Source organism: Arachis hypogaea, chromosome 15, assembly GCF_003086295.3.
Source record: "Arachis hypogaea cultivar Tifrunner chromosome 15, arahy.Tifrunner.gnm2.J5K5, whole genome shotgun sequence".
NCBI lineage: Eukaryota > Viridiplantae > Streptophyta > Magnoliopsida > Fabales > Fabaceae > Arachis > Arachis hypogaea.
This window is the reverse complement of record NC_092050.1, coordinates 6,803,985-6,825,342: the sequence shown is the minus strand read 5'-3', so window position 1 is coordinate 6,825,342 and position 21,358 is coordinate 6,803,985. Positions and strand designations below refer to the sequence as shown.

Here is a 21,358-nt window from a genome sequence, read left to right as displayed (position 1 = left end):
TTTTTTTAATAAAAATAAGCTTTTAAAAATATTTTTGTGTTTTGTGGATATATCCGATATCCGATCCGATCCGATCCGCAAATGTGCGGATCGGATCGGATCGGATCGGATCGGATCCAACCTTAAAAACTGCGGATATTGGATCCGATCCGATCCGATGATTGTAGTGCGGATCGGATCAAAATTTTAGCCATATCCGATCCGATCCGATCCGCGGACACCCCTAGTTATAATCCTCCGGATCAAGTTCATTTTCATCTCTTCCTCAATCAATGCATTTATTGATCTCCTTGGAAATCTTAGGTGATTGGATCCCAATTCCTTGGCAATCCAATCTCTCTAAGCATGTTCAATTGCCCAATTCCTTGATTTAAGTGCTCATGGGAAGAGATGAAGTATGGTCGCTAATTATACCACACACATTTATAGATCACAGATTAGTAGGACATGTCACGATATCTATCCAAACCCCAACCTAATCCAATGTGAGAAAGAGTTCAAGCATGATTCTGGGATTTCTCTTCCAAGCCTATCACAGAACCCAATTATATTCAATTTCTTTCCCAAGACAATTGAATGATTTAATGAAGAATGAAATCTTTTTAGGTAAATCAAGAGAAAAGACAAAAGAAGAAGATGAAAACTATTATTGATCCATTGAATTACAACAGAGCTCCCTAACCCAATGAAAAGGGTTTAGTTGTTCATAGCTCTGGGAATAGAAAGCAAAAATGAAAAGTGCATTATAAAGTAAACTGAATTGCAGAGAAAGTAAATGTACAAAGTGTTTACAATTTTTGGATCCCCCAGATCCCAATTCCCGAAAAGAAAAAGGAAAAGAAAAAAAAAGTACATAACACTAAAAGAAAAGTGCAGATAAAATGGAATTAGGGTTCTGAACTCCCAGAGGTCCCCTCAGGGCCTCCAGAGAGCTCCCTTCAATCTTCAAAGACTCCTTTATTTATACTCTTCTTCCTATCTTCAATTGAGTTTGCAAGTCTCTGGATGTGGGCCTTTAAGCATAGTTGAAGCAGTTACAATCTCAATGGGCTTAGCTCAGCTTGCATGAAAGAAGTTGAGTCAGGTATAATCATGTTAGTCAAGGAGTTAGTGTGGTTAACGCTAAGTGTAAATTCTGGTTCGAAGACGTTAGTGACACTAACTTTGTCACTAACGTCCCAACCCTCTTGAGCCACGCTAATCCCAACGTTAGTGCCACTAACGTGACCACTAACTCAGCCTTTTCTAACTTTCGATAGCGTTATTGGTGTTAACTTTGCTATTAACACTACAATCCATCCTTCTTCCACGTTAATGGTCCATTTTAGTGACACTAACTTTGTCGCTAACGTTACAAAACTCCTTTTCTTCTATGTTAGTGCTCACGTTAGTGGCACTAACGTGGGCATATTGGCCATTTCCAACATTAGTGACAAAGTTAGTGTCACTAACGTTGGCTCTTATCCCCTTGCTCCACGTTAATACCCACACTAGTGATGTTAACGTGGCCACTAACATGGGTAATCTTGGCCTCATCCAACGTTAGTGACAAAGTTAGTGTCATTAACGTTGGCTCCTTTTTACACTCCACGTTAGTGGCACTAACGTAGGTCATCTTAACCCCTTCCAACATTAGTGACAAAGTTAGTGTCACTAACGTTGGTGATTCTTTTTGCTCCACGTTAACACCCATGTTAGTAGCGTTAACGTGGCTTTTAACGTAGGTGTTCATGGCCTTTTTAACTTGGTGTTAACTTCACCACTAAAGTTGGAGCTTCCCCTTTCTTCCACGTTAGTGCCTACGTTAGTGGGACTAACGTGGGAACTAACGTAGGTTAAGTTGGCCTTCGAAGACGTTATTAGTGTTAACTTCACCACTAACGTGGCTCTTCTCTGCTTCATTTGGCCTGAAATCAACCAAACAAAGTGCATCAAAGCCTTGCTAATTCCACAAGATTTTGCATCATTCATAATAAACAATAAATCTAGTATAAATCTCATGAAAATGCACAAAATTAACGATGTTTGATTGAATCAAGGCATGCACGAAATTCTCATCCAAATACTTACTTATTGCCTAAGAAATGCATGAAACTACTCTAAAACAAACTAAAAATGGCTTGTCAAACTAGCCAAGATACCTTGGCATCACAACACCAGACTTAAATCTTGTTTGTCCTCAAGCAAGTGATAGAACATAAGAAGAATGAAATGAAAATACAAGAGATATAAGTCCTTATTCAGAGAATTCAAATCCTTGGTTCATGGAGTTTCATGCATGGCAATTTAGGTTCATGTTCATGCTGGTTTCTAGGCTCTCATATGCTCTTGAATTCCTACTCTAATGCCTTCTATGAGACTCTTATTCTTGATCCTTAACTTCTCTATTTTTGTTTTCTTTCCTTCTTTGGAGCTTATTGCTTTCTGTAGCCAAGTGTTTTGTATTGAGACAACTTTTTAGGATAGACTTTCAGCCAATATTCCCGAACCAGTTGGTTCAAGATGCTAGGTGTTGAAACACCCCTAAGGACTTAATCACCCAAGTCTCTCCTCAACACATACACACCACAGGCACATAGTTTGTCATTCATTCATTAGACCTTGGTGTCCAGCACCTCTTTGGGTTGCTAAATATTTTGTGACGAGGTTGCTCTTGATAGTGGACTTTTAGTTGACAATCTCGGGTTAGTTAACCCAAGTTGTCAAGTGATGAAGCACTCCTAAGAACTTACTCATTCAAGCAGATCTTTGCACAAAAACACCACAGACACATGCCTTGAGGTTCAAACTATTGGTGCCCAGCTTTATTTGCTGCTCTTTTCTTTCTTTTTCATTCTCTTTTTTTTTCTTTTTAGGATCTTATTGATCCATTTAAGTCTCATAGAATACACTTCAAGCTCATAATTCAAGAGATATCTTAGCCCTGTACCTTATTGATAAACCAACTTAGCTAGCAATTACCACCACAACACTAGGACTTTATTCTGCACATTGGATTTCACTCTTGTCTTTCACAGCAAATTCTCATAAATTCTTTTATTAAGCTCAAGGACACAGCATATAATTCAAGCAGGATGAAAATGAAGCAAGTACTTAGGCTAGCAAGCCATAATAGCATAAAGACAAACAAACAGCACACAATTCAACAAGGGTACACTTGCACTTCCAATTAACAGATTTAAGCTCAAGATAGTCAAGTAACAGTACAACCTCTTGGAATTCACTTGTTTCTTCCTTGTCATCACCATCCTTAGCCTTTTTGTACCCTTCTTCATCTCCTTAAATGATGGTGTCCATTCCTTCCAAGAGATTGAGTGTCTTCCGGCAAAGATATTGGAATTTGCTTGTTTCCCAAGCACTTGAGAGATGGTTAGCATGCATGTATGCTTGTGATTTTATGAACTTAAGTTGGTGTGTGAACACCAAACTTAGTTTCTTGCCTAATGCAGCAGATTGAATACATACAGAGAACCTCATGTGCTTTTATTAAGAAAACAAACTGTGAACCAAAAAAACAAACTAAGAATTAGAAACTAAACACATGTTAAGTAATTTCTCTGATTGTTTGGAGTCAGTGACTTGTCATTGAAGGGTTGCAATTTGTTTTTAAATGAAATCAGTGGTGGAACACCAAACTTAGCATCACACATTCACCCTTTGAATTGTTTTGGTGTGCAATACCAAACTTAGCTCCTTGCAATATAGAGAATCTACTTAACTCTTTTATTGAATTAACTAGGAAAAGAAAACTACCTCTGGTTGGGTTGCCTCTCAACAAGCGCTTTTTTACTGTCATTAGCTTGACATTTTATTCATAAATTTCTTCCTCTTCTTCCAATTTGTTAAGAGGAATGACCTCAAGTGGAAAAAGGAGCCAGTTAATGCCCTTTGTTGTGAGTGTCTCTTTCCAGCAAGCTTTCTTTTGTGATTGGCTTGAGTGAACTTGCTTGTTGGATCAGGAGTTGGATTGCCCTTTGACCTTCTCTTTTTCCTGAATATGATCCTTTATTTTCTGGTCACAATCCTCCTTTTGGTGCTTGTTTCTACTGCCTTCACATCTTTGATCTCAAGACTTGGGTATTGTTGGATAGTTGGAGCATCCTCTTCCTTAAGAACTTCTTGAATTGGTGGTTCAATAAACTCACCCTCTATGCAACTCTCTATTTCATTGGAGTGTGGACTCCCTTGGTTGACTTCCTCCCTTTCCTTAACATGATGTTGCATTGAGTCTTTTGGGAGTGAGTTTGCATGTTCCTTTGTCACCCTTAGTAGCCTCTGTGGGTATGGAGCCTTAGGCTTATATACTCTCACAACCTCCTCCTTCTTCATAGGAATCTCACTTGGTATGGGTGTCTCTTTTTCTTGTTCTTCTTATTCCTCCCTTGTTCCTGACCATTGAATAAACTCCTCTGTTTCTGGAGAGAGTGAAGTGGTCTCTCTTTGTGATCCCAGCTCTTCAATGAATTGTTCTTCAGAATAGGATTATGCTGTCTGTCTCAATTTTTCTTCATGCTCCCTTTTTGTTTTCTCCTCTTCGTTTGTCTTTATCATTTCTTCAAGGAGGAGTTCTATCCTAGCAAGTCTATCTTCTTCTCTCCTTTTTTTGAGTTCTTCAATGATGAGTTCCATCCTAGCAAGTCTATCTAAAGGAGGTTGTGTAGGTTGTGATGGTTGGTTGGGGTTGGCTTGTGAATAGAATTGGTTGTTTTGTGGTTGTATGTTCTGAAAGTGGTATGACTCTTGTGGGTAATGGAATGAGTTTTGTGGATGATAAAATGAATTGTATAGATTTGGGATGGAATTTTGTGCTGAGGCATACTCAAATGATGAAGAATTTAGACATGTAAAACTAGGAGGTGAGGTTGGATAATTGAGAGGTGATGGCTCTTGATGAATGGGGTATGAATGAGTGAAATCTCTTTGATTTTGATTTTCCCAGCCACAACTTGAGTAGTGATCAATTTCACCAAAATATGGACCATTTTGTGGCTCTGGAAAGTACCCCATTTTACGTTCTTGATACTCCCACCCACCATGAGCATAATAATGTGAATTATTCTGCGGTGGTGGAAAGTTTCCCATGAAATTTGATTGACCAAAATATGATGGATGCTCCTTTCTTCCCTACAAAAAGCTCTGTCTCAAATAATAATTACCAAAAGAAATTAGAATCTCCATTGTCATAAATGAAGGATTCTTAGTGAGGCAATATTACAAACAGTTAGTAGATTAGTTATGCAGAAATGTAACTAAGCAAGAAAATTAAACAAAAAAATCAAAATAAAAGTGCTGAGACTGAAAGTAAATAACAGAAACAATGAATTAACAAAGCAAAAGAAAATTGTTCAATCTAGTTATCCTCTAATTTAATCATTGTCAATACAAAATCAATCTCCGGCAACGGCGCCATAAACTTGATACATAAAAACTTGTCTCTCAACAAATTTTCACCGGCAAGTGCACCGGATTGTCGTCAAGTAAAAACTCACAATAGAGTGAGGTCGAATCCCACAGGATTGATTGGTTGAGCAACTTTAATTAGAGGAGTGTTCTAGTTGAGCTAAGCAGAATTTTGTTGAGAATTATAGGAAAGTAAATGGCGGGAAAGTAAATGACAAGAAATGTAAATGGCTGAAGGTAAATGGCGGAATGTAAAATGCGGAAGGTAAATTGCAGAAACTTAAATGGGATTTGGGGTAATGAACATTAAAGTAAATAGCAGAAATCAAATAGAATGGGTAAGATCAGAAGTGGGAGAGCTCATTGGGGTCAGGAGATGTTATAATCCTCCGGATCAAGTTCATTTTTATCTCTTCCTCAATCAATGCATTCATTGATCTCCTTAGCAATCTTAGGTGATTGGATCCCAATTCCTTGGCAATCCAATCTCTCTAAGCATGAACAATTGCCCAATTCCTTGATTTAAGTGCTCATGGGAAGAGATGAAGTATGGTCACTGATTATACCACACACATTCATAGATCACAGTATTAGTAGGATTACATGTCACAATATCCATCCAAACCCCAACCTAATCCAATGTGAGAAAGAGTTCAAGCATGATTCTGGGATTTCTCTTCCAAGCCTATCACATAACCCAATTACATTCAATTTCTTTCCCAAGACAATTGAATGATTTAATGAAGAACGAAATCTTTCTAGGTAAATCAAGAGAAAAGACAAAAGAAGAAGATGAAAACTATTATTGATCCATTGAATTACAACAGAGCTCCCTAACCCAACGAAAAGGGATTTAGTTGTTCATAGCTCTGGGAATAGAAAGCAAAAATGAAAAGTGCATTGTAAAGTAAACTGAATTGCAGAGAAAGTAAATGTACAAAGTGTTTACAATTTTTTGATCCCCCAGATCCCAATTCCCGAAAAGGAAAAGAAAAAGAAAAAGAAAGTACATAACACTAAAAGAAAAGTGCAGAGAAAATGGAATTAGGGTTCTGAACTCCCAGAGGTCCCCTCAGGGCCTCCAGAGAGCTCCCTTCAATCTTCAAAAACTCCTCTATTTATACTCTTCTTCCTATCTTCAATTGAGTCTGCAAGTCTCTGGATGTGGGCCTTTAAGCATAGTTGAAGCAGTTACAATCTCAATGGGCTTAGCTCAGCTTGCATGAAAGAAGTTGAGTCAGGTATAATCACGTTAGTCAAGGCGTTAGTGTGGTTAACGCTAAGTGTAAATTCTGGTTCGAAGACGTTAGTGACACTAACTTTGTCACGAACGTCCCAACCCTCTTGAGCCACGTTAATCCCAACGTTAGTGCCACTAACGTGACCACTAACTCAGCCTTTTCTAACTTTCGATAGCGTTACTGGTGTTAACTTTGCCATTAACACTACAATCCATCCTTCTTCCACGTTAGTGACACTAACTTTGTCGCTAACGTTACAAAACTCATTTTCTTCTACATTAGTGCCCACGTTAGTGGCACTAACGTGGGCATATTAGCCATTTTCAACGTTAGTGACAAAGTTAGTGTCACTAACGTTGGCTCTTATCCCCTTGCTCCACGTTAATACCCATGTTAGTGGCGTTAACGTGGCCACTAACGTGGATAATCTTGGCCTCATCCAACGTTAGTAACAAAGTTAGTGTCACTAGCGTTGGCTCCTTTTTGCACTCCACGTTAATGCCCACGTTAGTGGCACTAACGTGGGTCATCTTAACCCCTTCCAACGTTAGTGACAAAGTTAGTGTCACTAACGTTGGCGATTCTTTTTGCTCCACGTTAACGCCCACGTTAGTGGCGTTAATGTGACTCTTAACATGGGTGTTCATGGCCTTTCTAACGTTAGTGGCGTTAACTTCACCACTAACGTTGGAGCTTTCCCTTTCTTCCACGTTAGTGCCTACGTTAGTGGGACTAACGTGGGTTAAGTTGGCCTTCGAAGACGTTATTGGTGTTAACTTCACCACTGACGTTGCAAGCTTGCTCCCCTTCCACGTTAATAACCACGTTAGTGGCACTAACGTAGCCACTAACGTGGCTCTTCTCTGCTTCATTTGGCCTGAAATCAATCAAACAAAGTGCATCAAAGCCTTGCTAATTCTACAAGATTTTGCATCATTCATAATAAACAATAAATCTAGCATAAATATCATGAAAATGCACAAAATTAAAAATGTTTGATTGAATCAAGGCATGCATGAAATTCTCATCCAAATACTTACTTATTGCGTAAGAAATGTATGAAACTACTCTAAAACAAACTAAAAATGGCTTGTCAAACTAGCCAAGATGTCTTGGCATCAGTAGCTATGAGAGTGAACTCTGTGCTTTTCACTTACTCTCCTTATCTTCAACCCATGGCCGTTCACCCTTAATATAGAAAAGTGAAGCTTCCAAGGTTGAAACAAGTTCAACACTACCACTGTCTTCTTCTCCATCTTCAGAGACTAGCAGCGGCTTCATCAGAGGGGAGAGAGAAGACCGAATCTGTTGCATGCAACTCACCTCCATTGTTGCTTCTTCTGTGCTTGAGATCTTGTGGCTTTTTTCTTGGTTCCTCAGCATAGCACAAGTGAGGAAAGAAACTTTTGATGTGCTTTGACTGAGTGAGACTAGCTACTTGGTTATAACCCTTCCTCCTTGCTTGGTTTTGGCAATACCCCTTTTGCCTTTCTTTATAACCTTCCTTCTGTGCTTTCTATTTTCTTCTTTCTTCATCTTTGGTTGATGTGACCGATGCAAGAGAAGGAAGAAAGAGAAGAGAGAAGTGATGGCTTTTGGTAGAAGTTTTAAGGAAATTAAAAATGAATTGGAACTTGGGAATTAATTTTCTTAAACCAGGGGAGTAGGTAACCGAAAAGTGCTTTGAAGAACTTGGGCCATTTCCTTTTTTTCTTTTATTTTGGATCAAATATTTTTTATGGGGTTTGACTTAGTTATGATGGACCAAATAGAGTATTGACTTGGGCTTTAGACATTTGTTCCTTGGGCCAACTTATTTTTTTTATTTTCTGCACACTTGATCAAATATATTAAACAACCAATTGGTAATATTTTAATAAACACTTAATAATTTTTTAATAATGTTTGTTCATCATTTTAATTTAATATTAGTTTTTCAAACTAAACAGATATGATGAGAATGATTATGATAATGAGAGGTGAGGATGATTGATGATGAATATGTCTATAAATTCTCTTTGATTGCAAATGCTGACAGGACACATATTCTCTCTAATGGTGACGGGACACATATTTCCTCTAATGGTGACAGGACACATGTCCCCTTTAATGGTGACAGGGTACATATCTCATCTAATGGTGACAGGGTACTCTCACTCTAACTATCAGCCGATGTGCTGAGAAAATTATGCGCAACAAAGAGACAATGTCTAGGGTAGCTACCGGACATGTTGGATTTGGCTATATAACCGACAGATGAGACTTATCAGCTACAGGACATGCATACATCATATGCATTTGTATATTTTGTTTTGGCTTGCCTAATTATTTAACTGTAATTAACTACTACTTGTCCTATTTGCTGTAACTGCTATCTATATATGTATTTTTCTTGTCTGTTTTGTTTGTGTTTGTATCTGAGAAATCTCTCATATGGTGGAGGCTTGATGAGAGTTGTTCCACCCGGTGTTTAGGAGATGTGAAGGAAACGGAAAGTGAATAGTTAGATTAGAACTAGAATCCCTTAGATAGATTCCCGAGATTTCTGTTTTAGAAATAAATTTTAAGTTTGATTCTGAGTGTCGGAGTTCTAGGAATGCCTCTGACTTTTCCGGGGCCTTATATATTATCTATATAGGCAACTTTACCATACTGAGAACTCTCAATTCTCATTCTATATATATTCTGCTGTTTTTTAGATGCAGGTTGAGAGATACCTCACTGAGAATTCTGGAGATCCTTTAGAAACAAAGAACTATGTTTGGGCCTTTATTTTTTGTATTTAAATTGTATATTTGTAGTTATGTTTTTCTCTGTATATAACTTGTATGTTTGTCCCTCTTAGAGTTGACTTAGGGAAACAGATTTTGTATTTTTATCTTTTGGGATACTTTTGGGTTGTATATATATATATATATATATATATATATATACATATATACTCTAACCAGCCTTAACTTCGCAGGTCGAGCCTATGGCTCGATATGTGTATCTTTTAGAACTCTGATCTGTTTTACCCTTTTTTTCGATCTGGTTTATCTGTTTTACGTTTATTCGAACGTGTGTAATTGTGATTTTCTGTTACGCTCTTGTTTAGCTTTTCGTTCAAGACTCTTAGTTACAATTTCCTTCAATTATATTTATATTTGTATTTTTCTTTTAGAGGCCGTAACACCTTGCCACCTCTACTTTACAGTTCAAGCGTAAAACTCTGTATGATAAGATATTATAATTGCTCTGATTGATCTATGCTTTCTATGTATTCTACTTCTATAAGTCTCGCAAATGTTAGAATATTTTGAGGATTTGGTTTTATTTGGTTGAAAATTTTCCGCCAGATGCCTTCAACCTCTGTCTTGGTTCCTTTTTTTATTGTTTGGAGAAGCTCTAGCTAGAAGGGACGTTACACTATTCATATCATCTGTAACCCTTGGAATTTTGTTGATGATGCCCCCCATGTCTTCTCTTCCCCCGGTTTTGAATAATTCTGAGTATTGGTATTCAATAAGATTTTAAGATCTTCCCTTGTTCTTGAATCCATTGGCATGAAGCATCTTTAATTCTATTAATCCTATTTTTGTCTCTTCTTTAAATAGTTGAAGCATAAAAAAGATTGTATTTTTTTTCTCCTCTTCAACCATTTAGATAGTGTTTAAAAGAGAAAAAGATGCTGAAGACCGAGACTGAGAGACTAAGACTAAAATAAGTTTTAGTATTAAGTTTGATATAAAGTAAGAGATACAAACTGAAATAAGAATAAAATTTTAATTTAATTTACACAAAAAAGTAAAGTTGAAATTAATTAATTGAAATAAGAATATTTTAAGTATAAAATGTTATTAAAGTTTCAGTTTTCATCTTTAAAAATTTCAATTCCCTATGTTTTTATTTTTTAAAAGTACTGAAATATGAACATTTTGGAGACAAAAATTAAATTTTTAATATCAATGTCTAAGCCAAAAAAAATAGTATTGAATCCCAATCTCCCAACTTCCATCTCAATATTTCAAAACTAAGGCTACCTTAACTCTTGCTCTCTGCCGAGTATTTTTTTTTCTCCTATTTCCATAATGCGGCAATCGCTTGTTTGGCTTCCAAAATTTGCTTTTGCTGCTCTAAGTGTATGCGCAGTATTTTAGAGTTTTTGGATTTTAATCTTCCATTTGTTGATTTTCCTGTCTGCCCTTTTGAACGTGTCCTTGCTCCATGACATGAGCTCCTTCTTGCAATTGTTTATTCTCTTTGACAAATCCTCCCATTCTTTTCCACTGCAATCTTGTGAGCCCCACCCTTTTTTTATGGTGTCACTGCAGCCCTCATTGTCCTCCCAAAAGTTTTCATATCTAGACAATTTTTTACTCCTTTGTTCCGACTTCAACTTGAGAATAAGAGGGAAATGGTCAGATGAGATTGCTGACAAGGCTGTTAGAGATGCACTTTCAAACATCTCTCTCCATTTTCAATTCACAAGAGCTCTATCAAGCCTTTCTCTTGTGACAAAACCTTCTCTTGAGTTGCTGAACCATGTGAATTTGTTGCCGTTTAGCTCCAAATCCATAAGTGCATTTTTGTGAACAAATTCTCTGAACTCTTCAATTTGGACTTTAGGCTTCAGTTGCTTGCCCATTTTTTCCTTGGATTAGGATCTCATTAAAATTACCCATAAGACACCCAGGTTCATTCCTTAAATCAATGCTATTAGTCAACACATTCCATAGCTTCCTTCTGTTTTTGAAAATAGGGTTCCCATATGTGAAGCAACAATTCCAAGCATTACCTTTGTTGTCTTTAATATTAGTGGAAATGAAATTATGACGCCAAGAGTAAACAAACGCATCCATTCTACTTTTTCATAATAAACATAGCCCTCTAGTTTTCATAAGGAAGATTATGGTCGGCTTATACTGTTTACATAAATTTCTGACCGGCTTGAATTTGTTGAATTTATTGTTGTGTTGCTGAATAATTATTAGTTAAATTTTTTGTTCCTAAAAATTATCTGAATTTGTTAATAACTATTATCACTGAATTTTGAATTTGTTTCTGTGTTGAAATAATCACTTAACAAAAATTTTTTTGTTGATAATTATTGATGAACTGAATTTGTTGTTAAAAATGGTTGCTAAGATAAAATTTTTTGTTTGCTCTTTTTTTACTAGAATTTAAAAAATATCTTCGTCATAAATACCGTCAGAAATACCATCATCTCAAGAGCAAGCATTATCAAATAAATTTTATTCTCACTTGTTTATTTAAATTGAGAAAGTATTTTATATTAATGATTAATTTATTATCTCTTTTTGTATCAATAGTTATGTATAAGAATTGATACTTGTTTTTATGTTTGTGAAGACATGTATTTTAACTTTTAATTTTAATTTTATTTTTATAAATTTTTGTCTTTATTTTATTATGACCGGGTATCCATCGGTTAAACCAGTAATTCGGTGACCCAGTCGTATGATCGGATTAATTACTGATTTGATTATGATAACTATAGAAGTGAGTTTATAGTTATCAAATTCGGTTCAACCTGATCGGTTCGACCCAAAACCCGGTCACCTAGTCACATGGCTGGACCGAGTCACTCGTCGAACCGGACAATCACTGGATCTATTGGAAATCGGTTTGACCGAGTTAGTTTTCAGTAAAACCGCTGACCCAGCTAGTTAGTTTAACCCGATATGTGTCTTCTTTTTTTAAAAAACCTGAAAAACGGGGTCGTTTCAGCCCCCTGGCCGGTTGAATGAAACCCTAATCTGAAGGAACCCCCCGAAACCCCAGCCTCGTCTCTCTTCTCTCTTGATAGTCTCACATTCACGGCCTCACCCTCACCTCGTCAATCGTCACTCTCAATCTCTCACGGCCTCACCTCATCACTCTCTCGGCCTCGCACTCATCTGAGACTAAAGGTCGTCGTCGCGGTCTTATGCCCCTACGTTTACTTCGTCGGTGGCAAAAGCAGACGGAACCAGTCAAGCAGCATCTGCTCCCTTGAGCGGTGGTGGTCGTCTTTTTGTTTCATCGCGGTCTTAGAACCAGTTAACCAGGTGAGCTATCTTCGAATTTTCGACCCTGTTCTTTCACTGGTTCAGTGATTTCGGTAAAATTAAAATTATTGTTGAACCTGAGCAAATTTTAATTAGAATTGTTGTTGAATCTGGTAGTTGTTGCTATTGTATTTGATTTTTTAGAATTGTTACTGAACTTGAGCACATTTTTTTGTTGCTCGATAACATCGTTGAGTTGAATTTTGTTGCTAGATAACAGAGTTAAATACTTTAATAGTTAAATTTGTTATTAAATTTGTTAGATAATAGAGGAAATATACTATGCAAAATCCTTGGTGGATTCTATTGCATATGAAAGATTTTTTAGACTTGAATATAAACAAAATGAGGGTTCTGTGATTACATATTGCACTTCATTATTAAACATTGTTCTAGTATAAAATTTAGAATTAAGTAAAATTTGGAATTAAGCAACATGAAAAAATTGCATTTTGAGCCTGCAACTCAAGATCTAATAGGCACCAACGTAAAATTAGAAGGATGTTTAAATGAATTGTTTCAAGTCCTCTATTGATTTTACCTCCATTTGATTGGTTGTGTTGCTTTAAAAATATTTGAATGTTTCATTTTAAAATGATAAATATACTTAAAATGTTGTATGGGATAAGCTCATTATTTATTTATGCAAAATGTACATCAACTTGAATGCATATATTCTACCAAGAAGCTTTACTTTGCTTTTATTTTTATAATTTTATATTTTTATTTAATTATGACCGGATCAATCGGATGAACCAGTAATTTACTGGTTGAACTAGTGATCTGATCGTATGATCGGATTGATTACCAGTTTGATTCTGATAATTATGGTCAATATGATTGATATTTGGCAATTCTATACCAAAATTGATTTTGATAAAATAAATATTATTTATATAATATTAATTAAAATCATTTTTAGATAGATAATTACTAAAAAAAATATGGCATTAAATTATAATGTTATTTTTTAATCGTTTAATTTTTTTGATATTTTTTATCGGTTTTATATCTGTATGCTGTTGTGTGTTGTGACTCATAGTTCTAAAAACTGAACCAAATTTGTCGGTTCAACTGGTTTAACCGAAAATTGGTCACTAAATTGGTTCGGTTAGTTTTATACTCTTTGAAAAATCGGTTGAACCGGCAGTTAATCATTAAACCGCCAGACCGATCGGTTTTTGAAGGTTTTCGGTTCGGTAAACCATTCTAAAACGACGCCGTTTTCACCTTTAAAGAAGGGGGGGAAAAGAAAAACCTGAAGTTATCCCCCAAACGCCCCGGTCCCACTCCTCTCTTTCTCTCTGGAAACTGGAAATTGAAGAAGTAAAGAACCCTAGTTCCGTAGTCGCTTGTTGCGGATTCTTCTCATCGTTCCTCTTCTCTCGGCGTCAAGGTCGAGCTCAAAGCCTCAAATTCACCGCCGAAACCCGAAACCCCCCTCCTCGCCGTCGCACGAAAGTCGCGCTGTGGCGTCGCCGTCGCGAAGGCTTGCCGGTCGTCGTCTCTTCGTGCTCTCTCTCTGCTGAATGCTTTACATCTATAGCACATGTATGCACCCACTTTTTCTTATGTTTTATCTGTTAGGAGATGTCTATGATGTTATGTACTTTGAAAACATTTATTTCACACTTCGATGTCTCGGTATAGGTCCTCTGTTTTCTGTATGCTTTGATTTCCAGTTCTTACATGCATTTCTGAATATTTTCATGATTTGGTTGTAATAAATCAAAATAATTAAATTGGCAATTTCAGTACTTTTCTTTCCTGCCATCATTACTAGCACGATCCAAGCAGCTTCAAAATTACAATCTTTGGTCGAAGTTTCAGTTGCTTTGAAAGTTGTGGCCACATTTGATTCATCTTAGTTGGTGCTATTTATGTTGATAATAAGCACCATTATTACACCTTTGCTTTTTGCAAACAAGGTTCTACTACAGTCAACTTAATGATATGGTTTCTGCTGCATTTTATAATGATTTATTTCTCATACTGAAAGTTTAGTCCATATATTTTGTTTAAATATGTGTTTTCTGCTAGAAGTTGTAAGATATCATTCTCAAGAGCTATTTGTACCTGCTTTAAGGAAATTTTCCTATAATTCTTAAAGGTTTATATGGGATATCTTTGTGGCATCAATGCATTTCCTTGCATCTGATATAAATTATTGTGTTTTGTTTGGAATTGGGGTATCTTCAATTTATTTTTGCTTGTTCAATTCTGAGTTGGAGTTGGGCTTAATTGTGAGCCGCTGGGTTTAACTCCGAGTTGCTGAGTTAATAATATTGATTTTGTTGATATTTGCTTATTCTGGATTGCTGATTTTCTGATGATTACTGATTAGTGATGATTAGTGCTTGTGTTTAGTTAAAAATTTGGTTGTTAATGTTTTTTTTTGGTGGTAGAACATTATGTAGAATTGTGGAATTTTGAATTTTATTAGGTTAGAAATTATTGAATTTAAATATTTGAAATTATATGTTGAATTTTTAATAATATTTAATTAAACCGGTTGAACCATTGAACCAGTGACCAGTTATCTTACCGGTTCATTGACCGGTTCGGTTCTCGCAACCTTCCTGTGCATGCATTCCTAGCTGCAAAGTAAGGAAACAGGGTGGTAAATTTAAGAAACCCTAGGTAGGCAGGTAGCAGGTGATTTCAGAAACGACGCAATGGGGAAGAAGCAGCATAGCAAGGATAGGATGTTCATCACCAAAACGGAGTGGGCCACCGAATGGGGTGGTGCCAAATCCAAAGAGATTCGCACCCCCTTCAAACGCCTTCCTTTCTATTGCTGCGCGTAACTACTCTCCCTCTCACTCTTAGTTTCCTCCTTTCACGATGATTATCTCTTCACCTTTTACTTTTTTAACGATTCAGGCTTACGTTTACTCCGTTTGAATATCCGGTGTGCACAGCTGATGGGAGTGTTTTTGATGTTATGTGAGTTTCTGCAATCCATTGCAAGCGTTTTTACTTCCTTGTTTTTTTAAAAAATTTGAACTTAATTGGCTGTAATCTAATAAATTGGGTTTGCAATTTGGTTGCAGGAACATCACCCCGTATATTGTTAAATATGGGAAACACCCCGTCACTGGAGCTCCCCTCAAGCAGGAAGATCTCATTCCACTAACTTTCCACAAGAATTCTGAAGGTTTTTTGTCTTTCTCTGCTGTGGTTCAGTGTTTCATAGGATTTAGTTTGCTTCTCCTTTTCGTTCGTTCTTCAAATTGTGTTGATTTATTTCGTTGGGATGATTGATTTACAGTTTTGGATTCTTCTTTAGATTAATATTTTGGTTTATCTGCTTGCTTCTTATACTAAGTATGTTACTCAACCTGCAAATTGAAATATAATAAGTTCCCATTGGTTCGTCATTGTTGGAGAGGTGTTGAACGTAGGAAATGACAATGACTGTTTCCTTCTAATTGTTTGATCATTATTAGAAACTTGTATGTGCATTCCGCTCTTTGTGGATATTGTTGTTATGTTACATTAGTAATGTTTTCTAAGTGAATGCTTTTGCAAATTCAACTAAGCTCTGGCAGAATTTTTCTTTGAGATAATTTTGCTAGTATTTTTGTGGATCTTTTGTATTGCTGAAGCAGTCTCCCATGATAATATGGTTTCTGTTGTTTGGGGAAGGAGTGGGTAAGGGGTGTAGGCTATATCATGTTTTCCTGGTTGGGTTTCGTATATGTTACTATTGACTAACATTTCTTTGTTATTCTGCAGGAGAATATCAATGTCCTGTGCTAAACAAAGTTTTCACTGAATTTACACATATTGTCGCAGTGAAGACTACAGGAAATGTGTTTTGCTATGAGGTTTGTTTTTATATGATCCTTGTTGTTGATAATGCTAGTTTACTTGCGTAAATAGTTTTTATATTGGTGTAAATTATGGAAAATAGGCTGTTAAAGAATTAAACATCAAAACAAAAAACTGGAAAGAGCTGCTCACTGATGAGCCATTCACGAAGGATGATCTTATAACTATTCAGGTTAGTTGTTTTGGATGCAACTGCTTTATCCATTTTTTTGTCTTTCATTGGCTTGTTTTTAAATCTTGTTAATTCTTGTGTATCTTTGTAGAATCCTAATGCACTTGACAAGAAGGTTCTCCTGGATTTTGATCATGTAAAAAATAGTTTGAAAATTGATGACGAAGGTATGCTACAGCCTGAAGCTTCATCTTTTGTGAGCTACTATAAATCATTTGATGATGATGTCACTGCTTTCATTGTAATTACTAGCAGGTCTGATACCTTCAATTTTATTTTCTTAGAAATACAGAAAATGAGATCAGATCCAACCTATAACATAAATGTGTCGGGCGATGTCAAGCAAATGCTTCTAGAGCTTGGAACTGAGAAAGGAAAGGAAACTGCAATGCATGGGGGAGGTGGTGGCAAGGCACAACAAGAAAGAGCTGCTGCACTTGCTGCCATCTTAGCTGCAAGATCCCGTGTTAAAGAAGATTCCAAATCAGATCAAAATGGAGAGACTAAAGCTCCTCAGGCTTTTAGTATTGTAGATGCTGCATCTGCTGCTGTACATGGAAGAAGTGCAGCTGCTGCTAAAGCCTCTTCTAGTGATAAAACAGCTGCTAGAATAGCTATGCACATGGCTGGTGATAGGCAGGCAGTGAATGCAAAGCTGGTAAGTTACAAAATGGAACCTCCTTATAACCACTTACTAGATTTAGGGAGGTCATAGGAATAATCTAATGATCATTTCTGTGTACTACATGATGAAAGGACCTGACCAGTGGGCGTCTAACCACTGCTCTATTGTTAACATCGTTTAATTGCAATTTTTCTATTTTAGGTGAAAAGCCGTTACACTACTGGAGCTGCTTCCCGGTCATTCACTTCAACATCATTTGATCCGGTTACCAAAAATGACTTTGAATATGTGAAAGTTGAGAAGAATCCAAAGAAGAAAGGATATGTACAACTGCATACAACACACGGAGATTTGAACATTGAGCTGCACTGTGATATAACACCAAGGACATGTGAGAACTTTATCACTCTTTGTGAACGTGGATATTACAATGGAGTTGCTTTTCATCGAAACATTCGGTAGGACGAGAACCTTTCTGTTTGAATTTCTCTTTCTAGCTGGACCAAATCAAGGCTCACATAGTATGATGATGTCTTACTATCCTGTATATGCAGGAATTTTATGATACAAGGCGGTGATCCTACTGGTACTGGAAAAGGTGGTGAATCAATATGGGGACAGCCTTTTAAAGACGAGCTTAACTCTAAATTAGTTCATTCTGGAAGAGGTGTGGTTAGCATGGCAAATAGTGGCCCACACACGAATGGTTCCCAGTTTTTCATCTTGTACAAGTCCGCAAAACATTTAAACTTTAAACACACAGTATTTGGAGCAGTAGTTGGTGGCTTGACTACATTAGCAGCAATGGAAAAGGTTCCCGTTGATGATAATGATCGGCCCCTGGTGAGTCATGTATTCTTATCAGTATCGATGCTTTTTACTTGGGTTCAATTTTAATTTTATCAACTGCATTCCTGTTCAACTAAAGTACACGGTCAAGAAATATGAATAAGCTTTAAAATAAGCATGTTCTTCTGCTGTGTACATATATGTTTTTAGCTATTCATCTTTGATTTCATGCATTGAATTTTTGCTGTAAAGTGGGTACTAAATATCATTGTAACTTAAAGTCACGTGGGATTACAATATTCTGCCCCTTTATGAGAGGTTTATACTTTTACTATCTCATTAATACAATGCTGTCTCTCATCATGACTCAAGAACTTGTTTGTTAAACGGTGCCAAGCACTCAATGGTTTAAATAGTTGAGCTTACAGAGCAACGTCTAAGTGATACATTTAATTCATAATGCTCTAAATACTTTTTGTTTGGGTCTTTCAGGAAGAAATCAAGATAACGAGTGTCACAATTTTTGTGAATCCTTATACAGAACCAGATGAGGAAGATGAGCAGGATAAAGAAAAAGAGAAGATCGAGGATGAAGATAATGTTTGTTCCTTTTACTGGTTGTGTTTTCTCATTTCTTTAAGGTTTTTTGTTGACTAATCCCATGGACTTGTTTCTTTTCTTGTTTATAATTTAGAGTAAGGTGGGATCATGGTATAGCAATCCTGGAGCTGGAACATTAGAATCTGGAGGTACGGTTGGTGGTGGTGTTGGCAAGTACTTAAAAGCCAGAACTGGTCAACAGCCTGAGTCAACAACCAGTACAGCCGTTGTAGGCAAGAAAAGAAAAGCCGGAGCTGCCACTGGTGAATTTAAAGATTTTTCTGCATGGTAACAATCCAAAGCTTGTACCATTTGTAAAGAAAAAAGAAACTGGTATCATTTATTATAGCAATTATCTTTGCATATGGGAAAATTGACACGAGAGTGAGAGAAAAATATTAATTGCATCCCAATTGGGCTAATTTTTTTTGATATTGGAAGAGTGTGTGAGTTGTGCTTGGTTATGGTGTATACAAGTGTTAGACACAAATGTGGGACAGGGAGAAATCGGACCGTCCGAATTCTTTGTAAAAAAATTCGTTAATCACAAATCGGACCGTCCGATTAGTTTTTGTTTTTTTTTTTATTTATTTAACATGAAATCGGACCCTTCGTTTACAGTTTTTTTTTTTTAAAAAAAAAAAAAACTGAAAACGGACCCTCAGTTTTCCATTTGTGTTTTTTTTAATTTTTCCTTTAAAACAAAACGGACCCTCCGTTTTTAGTTTTTTTTTTTTTTTTTTTTTTAAAAAATCAAAACGGACCGTCCGAATTTTATAAAAAAATTATTTTTTTGTAGATCTCCTCTAATCGGACCGTCCGAGTTCCTTATTCCAAATCGTTCGGTCCGATTTCAGCCTCCTGACACCACATGCATGAAAAGCACCCCTATTCTCCATAATGCTGTTACACCCCAACCCTTCCCCCATATTAAAAATAAAAAGCGTCCCAATTGAGGATTTGTACAATAACAATAGGTGTATCAGTTACAAGAATAGAATCATTTTGTCCAGTTTGTGTTTCCCTCTGTCTCTTCATTGGAAATCGCAGGTTGCAATCATGATCTGTTGCATCTGGATTTGATTGATTGACGCAACTGGCTGGCTTACCAAACAGTATGAATAAGTAGAGAAGAGTATATTAGAAAATTTATTGACGACTTTATTCCATGGCAGATATGCGAATTTCCCCACTATGTAAATGGTTTAACCACACTGTTGCTCTCTGTTGGGCGTTATCAATACGATCCGATCGACTTTTGGTTACAGGGTTCAGGGAATTTCTTCTATTCTTGTCTGGCGTGAGTGCTAAATTCAGCTAAGGTTGTCCTTCACAACTATCTAGTCACCTATGACCTAGCCTTGCCAGTTTTCCTTGTGTGTGTAACAGAATATAATCATCTTTTTCATTGACTTGTGTCATAGACTCAAGGATGCCACATTTGTCATCTTCATATTTAGGGGGCAAACTGTTCATAAATCATTATTACAATATGGAGAACATTTTACAAAATTATGATTATGCCTAGGCCAGTGCCATACTGATACAGTGGAGAACGAAGAAGAGACTAGACTTACTGTAAGGGTTAATATTCAAATTTGTATTTTAAGGATAATCTGTTTTTTAAAATAGTTTTTAAAATTTTTTAGTTATATTAGTTCATGGAAGATATAATTGTAAGTCAAATTAATTCTTCTATCAGTTAAACGATATCATATTATTTATCGTATGTTATAACAATGGAGCAATATCATTACACCGTAAAGTATATCTTTCAAAAAATGATAAAATAACTGGCTGCTAAATATGTTATAACATATATCCGGGAAATTTTATGTAGATGTGATTAGTAGTATGCCAATTCATAAACAAATAATGGTTTGCTTCCATGATTTTAATATTAGTTGTGAAACTTATCTTCGTGGTATTTAAGATTAAAGTAGTAAATTATGAAAGTGACATACTGTACCAAAATTATAAATAATGTTTGTTCTTCAATCCCTTCTACAGTCCAAACCACAACTAATTAGTAGTTTAGTGGCATAATTGAGGAAGTGACATATCAACCATATGATATCCTTTAAATGTTATATAGCTTTCAATATAAAGAAATGGGATATGTATTGGTTCCGCTCAACAAAGGAAAAAAAAAAAGAAGAAAAAGTGGCCAAGTTAAGCGGTAAGTGTGTCTCGTCTGTTTTTTTTTTTATCCGTTGACTGGGAATTAAAGATAAGGGTGTTTAACTAGTAGCAATGTTTGTGGTTAATTTCATGAAATAATTTAATCTAATTAATATAGTTCTATTGATTGTGGTTTAATTGGGAGGGAGGTCCTCCTCGCACACTGTTAGCTTAATTGGTTGAGTAGGAAAGCAAAACAATGGACCCGTTCCCACTTAACCCCACCCTCACTACTCACTAGTAAGGGGGCAAGAAAAGAAAAGGGAAAAAAGCAAAAGCTTCTGAAAGCACCCTTTTTCCCATTTATATATGTATGACCATGGATTTCAGTATGTGCAATAACCTGTCTGATCCTGTCCGAGATTAATGGCCGAGGGTATATAAGGGAAAAAGAATAGTATGTTATTTGAGTATAGTCATTATTATTGTTATTATTATTATTATTATTATATTGTTCTGTTATTAT

General features: G+C 36.2%; 1 protein-coding gene across 4 annotated transcripts; it reads left to right on the top strand.

Annotated features, from left to right (window-relative positions):
• The first annotated feature begins 13,931 nt into the window (after nucleotides 1-13,931).
• LOC112748291 (peptidyl-prolyl cis-trans isomerase CYP65) lies at nucleotides 13,932-20,378 on the top strand. 4 transcript variants are annotated; one of them, XM_025796515.3, is made up of 13 exons: nucleotides 13,932-14,242; nucleotides 15,221-15,494; nucleotides 15,575-15,637; nucleotides 15,745-15,848; nucleotides 16,430-16,521; nucleotides 16,608-16,697; nucleotides 16,789-16,864; nucleotides 16,982-17,355; nucleotides 17,524-17,780; nucleotides 17,877-18,165; nucleotides 18,604-18,711; nucleotides 18,806-18,999; nucleotides 19,887-20,378. In XM_025796515.3, coding segments are annotated over exons 2-13 (1,776 nt in total). In that variant the 5' UTR covers nucleotides 13,932-14,242; nucleotides 15,221-15,366; the 3' UTR covers nucleotides 19,888-20,378. The 4 variants fall into 4 exon arrangements, with proteins under 4 accessions (XP_025652300.1, XP_025652297.1, XP_025652299.1 ...); XM_025796512.3 differs by having other exon boundaries at nucleotides 19,762-20,378; XM_025796514.3 differs by lacking the exon at nucleotides 19,887-20,378 and having other exon boundaries at nucleotides 18,806-19,313.
• The last annotated feature ends 980 nt before the right edge of the window (nucleotides 20,379-21,358 follow it).

Coding starts and splice junctions, on each gene's coding strand:
- LOC112748291 (XM_025796512.3), top strand. CDS start 15,367: ATGGGGAAGAAGCAGCATAGCAAGGATAGGATGTTCATCACCAAAACG. Junction 15,495..15,574: donor CTTCCTTTCTATTGCTGCGC/GTAACTACTCTC, acceptor TTAACGATTCAG/GCTTACGTTTACTCCGTTTG. Junction 17,356..17,523: donor AGGCAGTGAATGCAAAGCTG/GTAAGTTACAAA, acceptor TTTCTATTTTAG/GTGAAAAGCCGTTACACTAC.